Source organism: Schistocerca gregaria, chromosome X, assembly GCF_023897955.1.
Source record: "Schistocerca gregaria isolate iqSchGreg1 chromosome X, iqSchGreg1.2, whole genome shotgun sequence".
Classification (NCBI taxonomy): domain Eukaryota; kingdom Metazoa; phylum Arthropoda; class Insecta; order Orthoptera; family Acrididae; genus Schistocerca; species Schistocerca gregaria.
Genome location: NC_064931.1, coordinates 603,389,783 through 603,405,059, shown reverse-complemented (window position 1 = coordinate 603,405,059; position 15,277 = coordinate 603,389,783). Strand labels below are relative to the sequence as shown.

Below are 15,277 nucleotides of genomic sequence, written 5' to 3'. Positions count from 1 at the left end.
TACATGGAAGAGGGGAGAAACACTAGAAAGCTTAAGATAGATTATGTAATGGTGAGACAGAGTTTTGGGAACCAGATTTTAAATTGTAAGATGTTTCCAAGGGGCAGATGGGGACTCTGACCATGGTTTATTGGTTATGAACTGTAGATTGAAACTGAAGAAACTGCAAAAATGTAGGAATTGAAGGAGATGGAACCTGCATAAACTGAAAGAACCAGAGTTTGTAGAGAGTTTCAGAGAGAGTGTTAGGGAATGATTGACAAGAAGAGGGAAAAGAAACACAGTAGAAGGAGAATGGGTAGCTTTGAGAGATGAACTAGTGAAGGCAGCAGAGAATCAAGTAGGTAACAAGATAAGGGCTAATAGAAATCCTTGGGTAACAGGAGAAATATTTAATTTAATTGATGAAAGGAGAAAATATAAAAGTGCTGTAAATGAAGCAGTTGAAAAGAAAAACAAACTCTCAAAAATGAGATTGATGGGAAGCACAAAATGGCTAAGCAGGGATGGCTAGAGGATAAATGTAAAGATATAGAAGCATGTGTCACTAGGGGTAAGATAGATACAGCCTACATGAAAATTAAATAGACCTTTGGAGAAGGTCCTAAGTGAAGAAGGGAAAGTAAAAAGGTGGAAGGAGTATATAGAGTTTCTATATAATGGTGATGTAGTTAAGGGCAATATTATGGATATGGAAGATGACGTTGATGAAGATGAAATGGGAGATATGTGACTGCTTAAAGAATTTAACAGAGCACTGAAAGACCCATGTCAAAACTTTGACAAGTCACAAAATGTACCAGAGGACAGTTTTTTGTCATCTGATTCAAGAACATAAGAATAGCATACTCTGTGGAGCGGCCCTTTTGTAATAAAAAATGACGCAGGCTAATTACCTAATCTTGAGAGAGTAATTAAAATGTCTCAAGAACCAGCATAATTGATGAATCAGGGAGTGTATTATAACCTCCTATGTATTATTCCCATAGGGGTCATGAACACAGGATAAGTTGCTGCATTTAGAAAATTTAAGTAATCTTTCTTCCCATGGTCCATAAATGATTGAAACAGTAGAAGGCCTAATAACTGGTACAAAGGGAAGTACCATCTACCATAAACTTCACAGTAGTTGGATAGTATAGATATATTTGTAGATATAAATGTACTATGACCTTTTATCAATAACATGCCAATGGTTTTGCCCAACTGGATAAACTTTTTCTTACTCGTTCACCAAAGTTAAGAAATGTCAGTCCTGGTTAATACTTAGATGGGTGACTGTCTGGGAGCACTGGGTGCCATTGGCTCAGGGACAAATAAGTCTATGAAGTGGTATTCAGTAGGCTGTTGCACCATACGGCATTATTATTATTATTATTTCTTTCTTTCCTCAGACGTTATGTCTGGTTAAAAATGGAAAGTGACACGGACCTTGATCAAGCGTGACTTCCTTTTAACTCTATGGTATATGTTACTAGGCATTTAGGAAATTTCAGGTAATTGAACGTGTATCAATAATTGCAGATTTCTGTAGTTGTATATATACGTTTGGATGTAGCTGTATTGCGTTGATGTACTGGTGGATATTGTGTGGTATGACTCCTGTAAATGATAGTATAATTGGTATAATGTCAACTTTATCCTGATGCCACATGTCCTTCACTTCCTCAGCCAGATGGATGTATTTCTCAATTTTTTCTCATGTTATCTTCTGTATATTTGTTGTATTGGGTATGGATATTTCGATTAGTTGTGTTAATTTCTTCTTTTTATTGGTGAGTATGATGTCAGGTTTGTTATGTGGTTTTGTTTTATCTGTTATAATGGTTCTGTTCCAGTATAATTTGTATTCATCATTCTCCAGTACATTTTGTGGTGCATACTTGTATGTGGGAACATGGTGTTTTAGTAGTTCATGTTATATGGCAAGTTGTTGATGTATTATTTTTGCTACGTTGTCATGTCTTCTGGTGTATTCTGTATTTGCTAGTATTGTACATCTGGTTGTGATGTGATCTACTGTTTCTATTTGTTGTTTGCAAAGTCTGCATTTATCTGTTGTGGTATTGAGATCTTTAACAATATGCTTGCTGTAATAGCTGATATTTATTGTTTGATCCTGTAATGCAATCATGAATCCTTCCATCCCATTGAATATATTGTATTTTCTTAGCCATGTGTTGGATGCGTCTTGATTGATGTGTGGCTGTTTTAGATGATACGGGTGCTTGCCATGTAGTGTTTTCTTTTCCCAGTTTACTTTCTTTGTATCTGTTGATGTTATGTGATCTAAAGGGTTGTAGAAGTGGTTATGAAATTGCAATGGTGTAGCCGATGTATTTATATGAGTGATTGCTTTGTATATTTTGCCAGTTTCTGCTCGTTCTATAAAGAATTTTCTTCAATTGTCTACCTGTCCATAATGTAGGTTTTTTACGTCAATAAATCCCCTTCCTCCTTCCTTTCTGCTTAATGTGAATCTGTCTGTTGAGGAATGTATGTGATGTATTCTATATTTGTGGCATTGTGATCGTGTAAGTGTATTGAGTGCTTCTAGGTCAGTGTTACTCCATTTCAATAGTCCAAATGAGTAGGTCAATATTGGTATAGCATAAGTATTTATAGCTTTTGTCTTGTTTCTTGCTGTCAATTCTGTTTTCAGTATTTTTGTTAGTCTTTGTCTATAATTTTCTTTTAGTTCTTCTTTAATATTTGTATTATCTATTTCTATTTTTTGTCTGTATCCTAGATATTTATACGCATCTGTTTTTTTCATCACTTCTATGCAGTCGCTGTGGTTATCCAATATGTAATCTTCTTGTTTAGTGTGTTTTCCCTTGACTAAGCAAATGTATAGCAAATGTGTGATTTTGTGTTGGTATGTTCCAGTAATATTATATCCATAATTTGTATTATATAGCATGTTGGATAGTGGGTTCAGAGTAAGGCAGAACCAGAAAGGACTTAATGAGTCTCCTTGGTATATTCCATGCTTAATCTGTATTGGCTGTGATGTGATATTATTTGAATTTGTTTGGATATTAAGTGTGGCTTTCCAATTTTTCATTACTATGTTTAGGGACTGTACCAATTTAGGATCTACTTTGTATATTTCCAATATTTGTAGTAACCATGAGTGGGGTACACTATCAAAAGCTTTTTGGTAATCAATGTATGTGTAGTGTAGTGACCTTTGTTTAGTTTTAGCTTGATATGTCACCTCTGCATCTATTATCAGTTGCTCTTTACATCTTTGTGCTTTGCAGCAGCCCTTTTGTTCTTCATTTATAATTTTGTTCTGTGTTGTATTATTATTATTAATGTCAGTAACATTACCAGTTTCTAAGTTTGTTTTGTTTTCAGATGATACAAACACTGAAATAAGTAGTAAGAAGGGTATAGTTCTAGAAAAATTGGTGAATGTAATTTCTGTGGGCATTAATGAATGTTGTTGTTTTTTCCTTCTGTGGAGTTTGATACATACCAAATATCCATATAACGTATCTGTTATTTATTTATTCCAATTAAACAAAATTTCCTTGTAGCTGTATTTTTTATTTAATTTTGTTGTTTATCTCACATATGTACTATCAATTTTAAGACAATTCTCATCTTCAGTTACCTATGTAATATAAAACACCTTTGTAGTCCTCTACATTACATCCATTATGTAACTATTGACACTGGTCAAGTTCACATCATTTAACATGCATAGTAGTTAAATAAAATAATTATGGATTACAACAAATGCGGGATTTGTTTAAAATTCTGGTAATTGCATAAAACTTACTTATGGTATAAGAATGAGCTATCCCCTTTGATCAAGGGACAGGTACAGAACAATTCACAAAGCATGCCCAATAGGCATCTAGTTATCACATTTAAATAATTTTGATATATGCATGGAGAATACCATTTACAGTAGATGCTTCTTAATAGTACAAATTGTTATAAGCCATGGAATATGTTATTTCTGCCTCTCTATGCACTGAATCTAATACTTCACCTTTAGAGATTGTAGGCAAACCTGTGGACCCCAGCAGTTATTATCATTAAGATTATACAGATCACTACAAGTTATACTTGTCATTTGTGATTGTATGATCATTAAAGTAACGAATATGTATCTGCTTATCCAATGTGGAACAATTTAAATCTTCTAATAGTGAATATCTGGTTCCTTACAAAGTACTGAAGTTTGGCTTAGATCATACATGCACCACTAGGTATAATCACTATTGCAGTTACTAGCTGTTGCTGGCAGGCACTCACATCAGTTACAGTAGCTTGTACAACTTTGTACAACATGGGAGATCCATAAATACAAATTTCCACTGATTTAGATATTGAAATTCTAAACTTATTTTCTCCCTCCCTTTCCTCACTTTGATATAAGGTAAATACAATCCAAATATGACACTCACAGTTAGAATGCCTCGTAATAATTTTATAAACTCAGAGATGTGTTTGATGGAGATATCCTGGCAGATAGATATATCCTAAGTAGGATTTAATATAGTTGGTAACATTTTACACATATCCCACAGCTGATGTTATCTGTAGTTATATGATGAGTGTAATGTTGATGATGGCATGTGTGCTTTGTGTTACATAGGTACTTGAATATAAAGAACATTGTTATGATATTAAAATAGATAACATTATTTTGAAATCAATAGTACATTTATGTGATAATTATCTATATACAGTAAAGAATACAGCTGCAAGGAAATTGAATTACACTGGAATAAATCAATAAATGCTTCCTCGAAAATTCTGAGTCACTAAATTTCAAAAATATACATCATATGCAGTTGGCAGTGATGATGATGATAATGTGTAACAGGTCTTCCCCCTTTCCTGCCCCATTTCCACAGATAGAAGCAGTTGATAGTGTTAAATCCTTGGGATTACAGCTTGATAACACATTTAACTCAGGCTACCATATCACAGAACTGATAAAGTGCCTAAATATCTCGTTATTTTCAATGTAGATGTTCTCAGACAAGTGTGACATAAAAATAAAAAAAATAACTTAATCCATTTGCTTTTACCCCACAGTGTCATATTGGATCACTTTTTGGGGTACACAGCAAGTCAAGCAAAAATTTTCTCAGTCCAAAAGTATGCAATGTAAGTTTATGCAGATGAATGAGAAAAAAAACCCTTAATGTTTGGATACACCATCAGTAGTGTACTGATTAACTCAGTCACATAATTTAAATACCGGGGTGTAATTTTACAAAGTGATATGAAATGGTATGAGCATGTGAGGACTGTGGTAGTGAAGGCGAGTGGTCGACTTTGGTTTATGGGGAGCATTTTAGGAAAGTGTGATTCATCTGTAAATGAGACAGCATATAGAATGATAGTACAACCTATTCTTGAGTGCTACTGAAGTGTTTGTGATCCATACACTTCCAGATTAATGGAAGGCACTGGAACAATTAAGAGGAAGGCTGCTAGATCTGTTACCGGTAGGTTACAACAACATACAAATGTTACAGAAATGCTTCAGCAACTCAAACAGGAATTCCTGGAGGGAAGATGACGTTCTTTTTGAGGAACACTAGTGATAGAATTTAGAGAATCTGCATTTGTAGCTAACAGCAGAACAATTCTACTGCCTCCTATGTACATTGCACATAAGGAACTTGATGATAAGATATGAGAAATTAGTGCTCACAGAGAGACGTATAGATAGTTGTTTTTCCCTCGCTATATTTGCAAGTGGAACAGGAAAGGAAATGACTACAAGTGGTACAGTTTACCCTCTGCCACACACCATACAGTGGTTTCTAGAGTATCTGTATAGATGTAGATGAATTATTAGTAGTGTGAACTCAAAAATGTCCATAAGAGACAAATTCAAAGAAATTGGAATACTAAATAGTGCTTCCCAGTAGATTTATTTCTCAATGAAATTCATAGCAGGTAATAGAATCTTTTTCAAACCAACCAATCAGTTCTTACAATCAATATTAGAAATAAGAGCAATTTTCACAGAGATTTTAAATAATTTACTTTAGTCCTGAAGAGTGTCCATTATTTAGAAACACATATTTGCAGCAGTTTAAATATTAATAAAGTTCAGTTTAACAAGAGCTTAAAGAATTTATTAGTTTCCAACTCCTCCTTCATTAACAAAATTTACATATAAGGGGACTTCAAAAAGTAAGTTAATGTTTTTATAGTAGGCCAAGTAATTTTTACTGAATGCTGTGTCACACTTCAAAGTGACTCAGATACATGACACTATTTTTCAACATACTCACTAAGTCCCTGTAGCAATGGTCAGAAGATTCCACCAACTGTTCAGATACTTGATGACAGAAATCCACTCCTTGGTCATAGTGTCACTCAAGAACTGCTGTGTGAATGTCCTCATCATTGAAAAATCTCTTTGCTGCCCAAATGTTCTTTCAGCTTGTCGAAAAGTTGGAAATCACATCACACAAGATCTGGGCTGTGTAGTGGATGTTTTGATACTTCCAATTAAAAATGTTGATGTAATGCTTATGTTGTGGGCGCTGTGTGGGATTGCCATTCAGGAGAACAAAGTGTTTGTTTAAATGTCCACATCTCTTGTTCCTTATGATGTGCTACTATGTCAGCATTGCACATTGTGAACTGACATTAATGGTTGTTTTCTTTACCATTAACTTATCCACAGCCAAAGAAAACTCTAGTTATGGCCTTCCCTGCTGGTGACATAAATTTTCATTTCTTCCATAGAGGTGAGGAGGTGTGTCTCCATTCTTATAGACACACTCTGTGTTGCAGGTATGAAATGATGGACATATGTCTCATCGTCCATAATGATGCGGCTTAGGAAATCATTCTCTTACATGGGGTATTTCTCAAGGAAGTCCAAAGACACAGTCGACTTTTTATCCTCTATGTGCAGGTGAAAGTGAATGTGGAACCCAGCATGAGCACAATTTTCAATACTACAGACAAATTCTGATGGTCAAATGACAGCTGCCTATTGAGATGCTCATCTGCTGAGTAATGCCCACAATAGATACTCTGCAATTTCTGCAAATCAGTTACTCAATTTTCTGGACATTGCTGTCTATGGCCAGTGTCAATGACCTTCCTTCCTGATCAGCATCACCCACATCTGTGCAGCCTTTATCAAACTGTTGGCATCATTTCACCATGGCTGTACATAACATTGCATTTGGTCCATATACTGCCAGAATTTAATGATTAGTCCATATGTAATTTAGACGTTTTGCCCACAAGAATCATACTGTCCCATATATTTCAGGTTTGAAGAACATTTCCAGTTACTGCAACATTTCACTCGCACACTTTGATGCACCTGCTATCTGTACTGCAACAAAACTTTGTATGCAGGAAACATAGAACATACACTCTCTTCTGACAATGTACTACGAGGGTCGGTCAAAAAGTAATGCCTCCCATTTTTTTTCTACTTAAAAAAATTAAGTTAAGTGAAAAATTTGAATTTGGCGCCATTCCTCAAACCTTCTTCTGCAATCCACTGCAGTAGTAACTTTCTGTGTCAACAGCTGGCAGCACAGCAGAAGTTTGTAAGATGGCCGACATCGATGTTCGTTTGAGACAGCGTTGTGTGATTGAATTCTTGAATGCAGAAGGTGAAACGCCCATACGCATTCATGAAAGACTGAAGAAGGTGTATGGTGTTGTGACAGTGGATGTCAGCACTGTTAGACGATGGGTTCGTCGTTGTAAGGAAGCTGAAGGGCAAACACCGTTGACTGACGAAAAGCGGAGCGGCAGGCCGGTGAGTGCAGTGACTCCACACAACATTCAGCAAGTTGATGACATCATTCGTGGTGACCGTCGGGTGACTGCAGATGAAGTGTGTCACATTATTTCTCTTAGTAAAGGCAGTGTGATCACGATTATTAAACAATTGGGGTACTCAAAAGTTTGTGCACGGTGGGTTCCAAGAATGTTAACCGATCAGAATAAAGAGGCAAGGAAAACAATAGCCTCCCAACACTTGCAGCGCTTCCGTTTGGAGGGAGATGAGTTTCTGAAAAAAATTGTGACCGGGGACGAAACATGGGTGCATTTTTTTGAACCCGAATCAAAGAGGCAGTCAATGGAGTGGCGTCACACAAGCTCGCCGAGGAAGAAAAAATTCAAAACTGTGCGATCGGCAGGGAAAGTTATGGCAACAGTTTTCTGGGATACAGAGGGTGTGATTCTGGTTGATTTTTTGGAGCAGGGATGCACAATAAATTCTGTTCAATACGTCACAACCCTCAAAAAACTTAAAGCACATCTTCAGCGAGTTCGCCCAACAAAATCAATGGCAGATGTTCTTCTTTTGCATGACAATGCAAGACCACACACCAGTCCTCACACCTCTGACGAGATTGTCAAAATTGGATGGGAAGTTTTGCCTCATCCCCCATACAGCCCTGACCTGGCACCATCAGACTTCCATCTGTTTGGGCCACTAAAAGAAGCTCATCGTGGGATTCATTTTGAAGATGAGGAGGCCGTCAAAACATCCGTGCGTCAATGGCTTAGGAAGCAGAGCTGTGATTTTTACCGTGCTGGGATACATGCCCTTGTTGAAAGATGGACCAAAACTGTAGAGATGGGCGGAGATTACATTGAAAAATGACAAAATGATCCTCAATGTTGTGGTTTTCAACCTATGTAATTGCATTTAAATTTCCTGACAATTAAACGTAGAAAAAAAAATAGGAGGCATTACTTTTTGACTGACCCTCGTACTTATATTGCACAATGGTCTTAGCATGAGATATGTATAAGATACTTGTTGTTTATTATATACCTAAGAACAGAAATATTTTTATTTTGTTGCTAACAGCATCATTTCTAGTTAAAAGAATTATCAGAAAAAGAAAATGTCACATACTAAGTAATAATAAACTTTCAGTTCATTTGGGTCTTCTAGAAGAATGCTATAGCTTCAGACACAAGGCAATAGACAGAAATATACTGTTGCAGATGCCAATTGTGGCAGTATAATGCAGGATATGATTGGGCAATATATTATTATCAGATGAGATATTTCCAGCAAGACTTAAATATGGTATTGCCAAACTCCTTACCCCTTAATGAAGAAGATAGTGAAGCAGATATTCCTTCTGCCACTACAACTACTTTTAATACAAAATGTTTGCTCGAATAGTTTTCTTCTGAATTTTATAGCAATTTCAATAGCACATTAAGGAAGAACTCTTTACATACTCTGAAGAAATTTAGTGTAGAGCCACCTCTCTTTGCTCCATATTTAATTGTGTTCTGGTCTGCTAAATCTTTCACATTTTTTATTGGTTGATACATGCTTTCAACTGTAAGGAAGGCTGCCAGATTTGCTGTGTATGATGAAACCATGATAAGAGTGAAGAACCACCATATACCAGCAACCATTCTCGTTGACACAGCACTGTAAGTACAAAGGATACACACAGATAATTATCTACTCTTTTGTAAATAAATCATAATACTATAATTTTATATAGTTACTGATTGAAAGAAAATCACTGTTTAAAGGCAATGTAGCATAATCTCTGACAGAAGTACAGAATTTTATTTATGTACCATAATTAATAATGCTTTTTTAGTCTCCTGGAGTTCCACACTGTTGCAATGCCACCAAAGATTTCTAATTTCATGGGGCATTTTGTACCATGTATGAGCATTATTCTGATTGTTTTCTCTTGGTACAGTTGTTTTTGGATTGGAGGGTTGCATACACGAAGATAACTTCTTAATGTCAAATTTAACATTAAAATACACACTAAGGTGGAGGTAAATTAATGCAAAATGAAGGAATTATCTGAATGGGATGGAAATTGATAGATGTAATTTAAATGTACAGACAAACGAATGATTAGACTTTCAGAAAAATTGGATGATTTTCCACAAGAAAGAGTTTCACAAATTGAGTAAGTCAATAATGCATTGGTCGTGCTCTGTCCTGTATGAAAGCAGTTATTCAGCTTAGCATTGACTGACAGAGTTGTTGGATGTCCTCTAGAGGGATATTGTGTCAAATTTTTCCCAGTTGATGCATCAGGCTCTGAAAATGCTAACTGGTTGCAGGGCGCTGCTCATAATGCTCCAATTTGTCAAATTTCCTCAATTGGGGAGAGATCTGGTGATCTTGCTGGCTGAGATATGATTTTGTAAACACAAAGATGAGCAATAAAAACACTCACCATGTGTGGGTGGGCATTATCTCACTGGACTGTAAGCCCAGGATAGCTTGCCATAAAGGACAACAAAAATGGATGCACAATATCATTGATGTACTGCTGTGCTGTAAGGCCACCACTGATAACAACCACAGGGGTTCTCCTGTGAAAATAAATAGCATCCCAGACCATCATTCCTGCTTGTTGGACCATATGGAAGGTAACAGTCAGGTTGCATCCCACTGTTGTCTGAGGCATGTCCAGACACTTCTTTGACCTGAAATCTCATTGACTGGAGTACAATTGTCTTCAGTAATGAGTCCCACTTCGAACTGAGCCCCAATGATCAGCAATGACATTGGCTGCCATAAGGCCTGACAACCACAAGTTATAGTCTGAGGTGCCATTTCATTTTATAGCAGAACCCCTTTGATTGTCATCTGCTGCACCTATACAGCACATTGATGCCACTACAGGATATTCTGCATCCTGCTTTGTTACCCTTTATGGGAAGCCACCTAGGGCTTACATTTCAGCAACATAATGGCCACCCGCACATGGCGAGAGTTTCCACTGCTTGTCTTCATGCTAGCCAAACCCTACCTAATCAGAAAGATAAACAGATCCCTCACCAGTTGAGAACTTTTGGAGTATTATGGGCAGGATCCTCTAATTATCTCAGGATTGTGATGATCTAATATGCTGGCTTGGCAGAATTTGGCATGATATCCCTCATGAGCAATCCAACACAATGCCAAACCAAATACACTCCTGGAAATGGAAAAAAGAACACATTAACACCAGTGTGTCAGACCCACCATACTTGCTCCGGACACTGAGAGAGGGCTGTACAAGCAATGATCACACGCACGGCACAGCGGACACACCAGGAACCGCGGTGTTGGCCGTCGAATGGCGCTAGATGCGCAGCATTTGTGCACCGCCGCCGTCAGTGTCAGCCAGTTTGCCGTGGCATACGGAGCTCCACCGCAGTCTTTAACACTGGTAGCATGCCGCGACAGCGTGGACGTGAACCGTATGTGCAGTTGACGGACTTTGAGCGAGGGTGTATAGTGGGCATGCGGGAGGCCGGGTGGACGTACCGCCGAATTGCTCAACACGTGGGGCGTGAGGTCTCCACAGTACATCGATGTTGTCGCCAGTGGTCGGCGGAAGGTGCACGTGCCCGTCGACCTGGGACCAGACCACAGCGACGCACGGATGCACGCCAAGACCGTAGGATCCTACGCAGTGCCGTATGGGACCGCACCGTCACTTCCCAGCAAATTAGGGACACTGTTGCTCCTGGGGTATCGGCGAGGACCATTCGCAACCGTCTCCATGAAGCTGGGCTACGGTCCCGCACACCGTTAGGCCATCTTCCGCTCACGCCCCAACATCGTGCAGCCCGCCTCCAGTGGTGTCGCGGCAGGCGTGAATGGAGGAACGAATGGAGACGTGTCATCTTCAGCGATGAGAGTCGCTTCTGCCTTGGTGCCAATGATGGTCGTATGCGTGTTTGGCGCTGTGCAGGTGAGCTCCACAATCAGGACTGCATACGACCGAGGCACACAGGGCCAACACCCGGCATCATGGTGTGGGGAGCGATCTCCTACACTGGCCGTACACCTCTGGTGATCATCGAGGGGACACTGAATAGTGCACGGTACATCCAAAGCGTCATCGAACCCATCGTTCTACCATTCCTAGACCGGCAAGGGAACTTGCTGTTCCAACAGGACAATGCATGTCCGCATGTATCCCGTGCCACCCAACGTGCTCTAGAAAGTGCAAGTCAACTACCCTGGCCAGCAAGATCTCCGGATCTGTCCCCCATTGAGCATGTTTGGGACTGGATGAAGCGTCGTCTCACGCGGTCTGCACGTCCAGCACGAACGCTGGTCCAACTGAGGCGCCAGGTGGAAATGGCATGGCAAGCCGTTCCACAGGACTACATCCAGCATCTCTACGATCGCCTCCATGGGAGAATAACAGCCTGCATTGCTGCGAAAGGTGGATATACACTGTACTAGTGCCGACATTGCGCGTGCTCTGTTGCCTGTGTCTATGTGCCTGTGGTTCTGTCAGTGTGATCATGTGATGTATCTGACCCCAGGAATGTGTCAATAAAGTTTCCCCTTCCTGGGACAATGAATTCATGGTGTTCTTATTTCAATTTCCAGGAGTGTAGCTGCTTTCATAAGGGCCAGAGGTGGACCAGTGCATCATTGATGTTGTATCATGCAATAAGCCATCTGGTTCATGTATTTTCTCAAATATATGATTTGTTCTTTTCTTTTGATCTTATTTGAAATGTTTTAAACTCAGACTGTATAGTAGTATATGTCGTGCTGACACAATTACCCCTGCAATTAGAAAAAAAATAAATAAATAAATAAAAATTAATAAATAAAAATAATCATAAAATTACTGTACTACAAAGTGATAAATTTTTGTTCATTTGAATATAAGTTATCGTAATTGTTCTATTGTGCTATTTAGTAAATTTCATTTTCTGTAAACTATTTTAAATTTAATGTTCTATGGTTTGATCTTAGTATGACTACATCTTTACAGATATACTTTTAAACGATGTTAACTGGGCACGAGGTTGGTTGTACATTGTCTGGCAGGAAGGAAGGAAAGATGTAAAGTTTTCTGGAGCTGCATACAAGTGGAATGTATTTCACTAAGTGAATATTGTAATTGATGGCAGCAAGGCTTCTAGGTCTATTAGAAATGAAAATTATGTATGAATTAGTTTGATGTCAATGTTAGTTCCAAAAAGTCAACATATAGGGTTTCCAGACCTACAACAGAACCTGGTTTCCAGACAGAAGGAATTCAAGCAACAGATTTAAGGAGATCCCTAAAACATAAGATGAGTATTTTTTCTTTAAAACTACCACTAGACCCAGTCAACAATATTTTTACTCCATTAACATTTATTCCAATTAATGGTCATTCAATTGTGTGTAACAAAGGAGGTCGTTAAGATTCTCAATTCATGAAGCTCTTTCTCTTGAATAAATCATCAAATTTTTCTGAAAATATAATCATTTGTCTGTCTGTACATGTAAACATATCTTCTACCATTTTCTGTCCTATTCAGATAAGTCCTTCAACATGTATCACTTTTTTGTCTTAGTGTTTAATTTCCTCTCACTATAATGTTACCTTAACAAAGCATGGGACAAAATTTTGGTATGTCAACAGTTGATGAACAATGTAAATTGCACTGATTTAATTCTTTGCATGTTGGATTCCCGAGGAAAGATAGGAAAGAAATCTTATATTCTTGATCTTCTCTTGGCTATTGTGCTGGATGGCAGTGTCCAGACTTTGCAATATTTTGACAAGCAAACTTTTTGACATCCTCAGAGAATCCTGATGACTGAATATTTTCCCACTAGCCATGGCCTTGTTACTATCCCTCCTGTTATCTTCCCTGGATTCTCTGTAGCCAGGCATGGTTTCACTGGCAAGATGGAGAGGAAGTCAGCCACAGTTCTCACTCACCAATGCACCACTGCTGCTGGGAGGAAGGAAGTAAGTTATTGCAATATGGTCCTAGCTCTTTAGATGGTTTGGTGTGAATGGATCTTCATCCCAAATTGATATCCTACAATTTACATAGTAGAAAACTGCTGTCTCTATTTACAAGCACTTCATATAGATGAAGTTCCACAGGTTCTTTTAGGATGTCATTCCTGTTTGTGCTGGGCTGCTGTAACACCTTAATGCCTTCTTAATTCATGCTAAACACTATGAGAAACATTGTTCTTTGACTGCTAACTATGTTGATTATTCTCTGTATTGTTCTTTGACTGCTAACAACATTCATTATTCTCTGTATGTATGATGTTTATGATCCATGCATCTTTCTTTCATTTCTTATATATAAAGTAGTAGTAGTAGTAGTAGTAGTAGTAGCAGCTTTATTCATCTGTAGATCTCTTTTTACAAGGATATAGGACATGTTGAGGTATTTACAAGTTTAGACCAATTTAAAATAAACTAATTCATATACACATACATTTACAGATTTCTAGTAGGACACAATCATTAGATATACTCCTACCATACAATACATTTTTTTTAAAATAACTTATTAAATAAGGTAAGACCACACTGTTTACTCATATCTCATTATCAGTCACTGCACATACTATACACACATCATTTCATAACAATTCACTCACTACACACACAAAGATACACATACACTGGTGATCTCTGGGCCATTTTCTGTATCGCTACTTCCCATTTGCTATCCTGAAAAACTGAGTCAGCGTCCCTCTATAATGAGTGAGATGTTGAGCTCAAAAAGAGGAAGAGGTGGCAGTATTGTACTATGCATTGCTTGGGGGTAAGCACTTCTAGAAAAGGAAATGCAATGTTGGATGTTTTATAATCATCATTATTATTTATTTGTATAACTTTTTTTACCAAACCTCTATTCTGTTTTATCTAAGTAATCCTTCAATGTATAAAATGTGTTGCATTACAGGTACTTTTTAGCTGCTTTTTAAATAAGTGCATTTTTGTAATTTCTTTAATCTCTTTTGGTAATTAATTGTACAGTTTTATTCCTTGATAGAAAATGCTGTTTTGAGTTTTATGTTTATTTTTTCTTGGTAAATGTAAGATAAGTATAGCTCTTGTTCCATGGTCATGGACAGAGCTGTTTGTGCAGTAATTACCAATGTTATTTTTGATGTGTACAACTGACTGGTAAATGTATTCACATGGAACATTTAAAATCTCCAGTGTTTTGAACAGATCTTTAAAATGAGCTTGACTTCTATTTTTGGTTATTATTCTTACGGCTATTTTCTGGAGTCTGAAAATTGTGTTCATATTTTGTGCATTTGTTCCCCAAAAGAGAATGCCATAGCTAAGAACTCAGTGTACATATGAATAGTATATAACTAAAAGGCACTGCATGTTACATACTGATGATAAGATTCTAAGGGCATAACATGCTGATGACATTCTGTTTGCAAGTACATCTGCGTGTTCACACCACTTCAACTGAGAATCTATATTCATTCCTCAAAATTTTGCATTTGTTACACAGTCTATAGAGGTGCCATCTACATGTA

At 37.7% G+C, this 15,277-nt stretch overlaps 1 protein-coding gene across 3 annotated transcripts in view; it reads right to left on the bottom strand.

Annotated features, from left to right (window-relative positions):
• LOC126298678 (glutamate receptor ionotropic, kainate 2-like) overlaps positions 1-15,277 on the bottom strand; it is a 397,907-nt gene that overhangs the window by 71,560 nt on the left and 311,070 nt on the right. For all 3 annotated transcript variants that reach the window (XM_049990109.1, XM_049990111.1, XM_049990110.1), the window contains one exon: positions 9,223-9,421. In XM_049990109.1, coding sequence (XP_049846066.1) covers positions 9,223-9,421 — 199 coding nt within the window. The remainder of the gene's footprint in view (positions 1-9,222; positions 9,422-15,277) is intronic.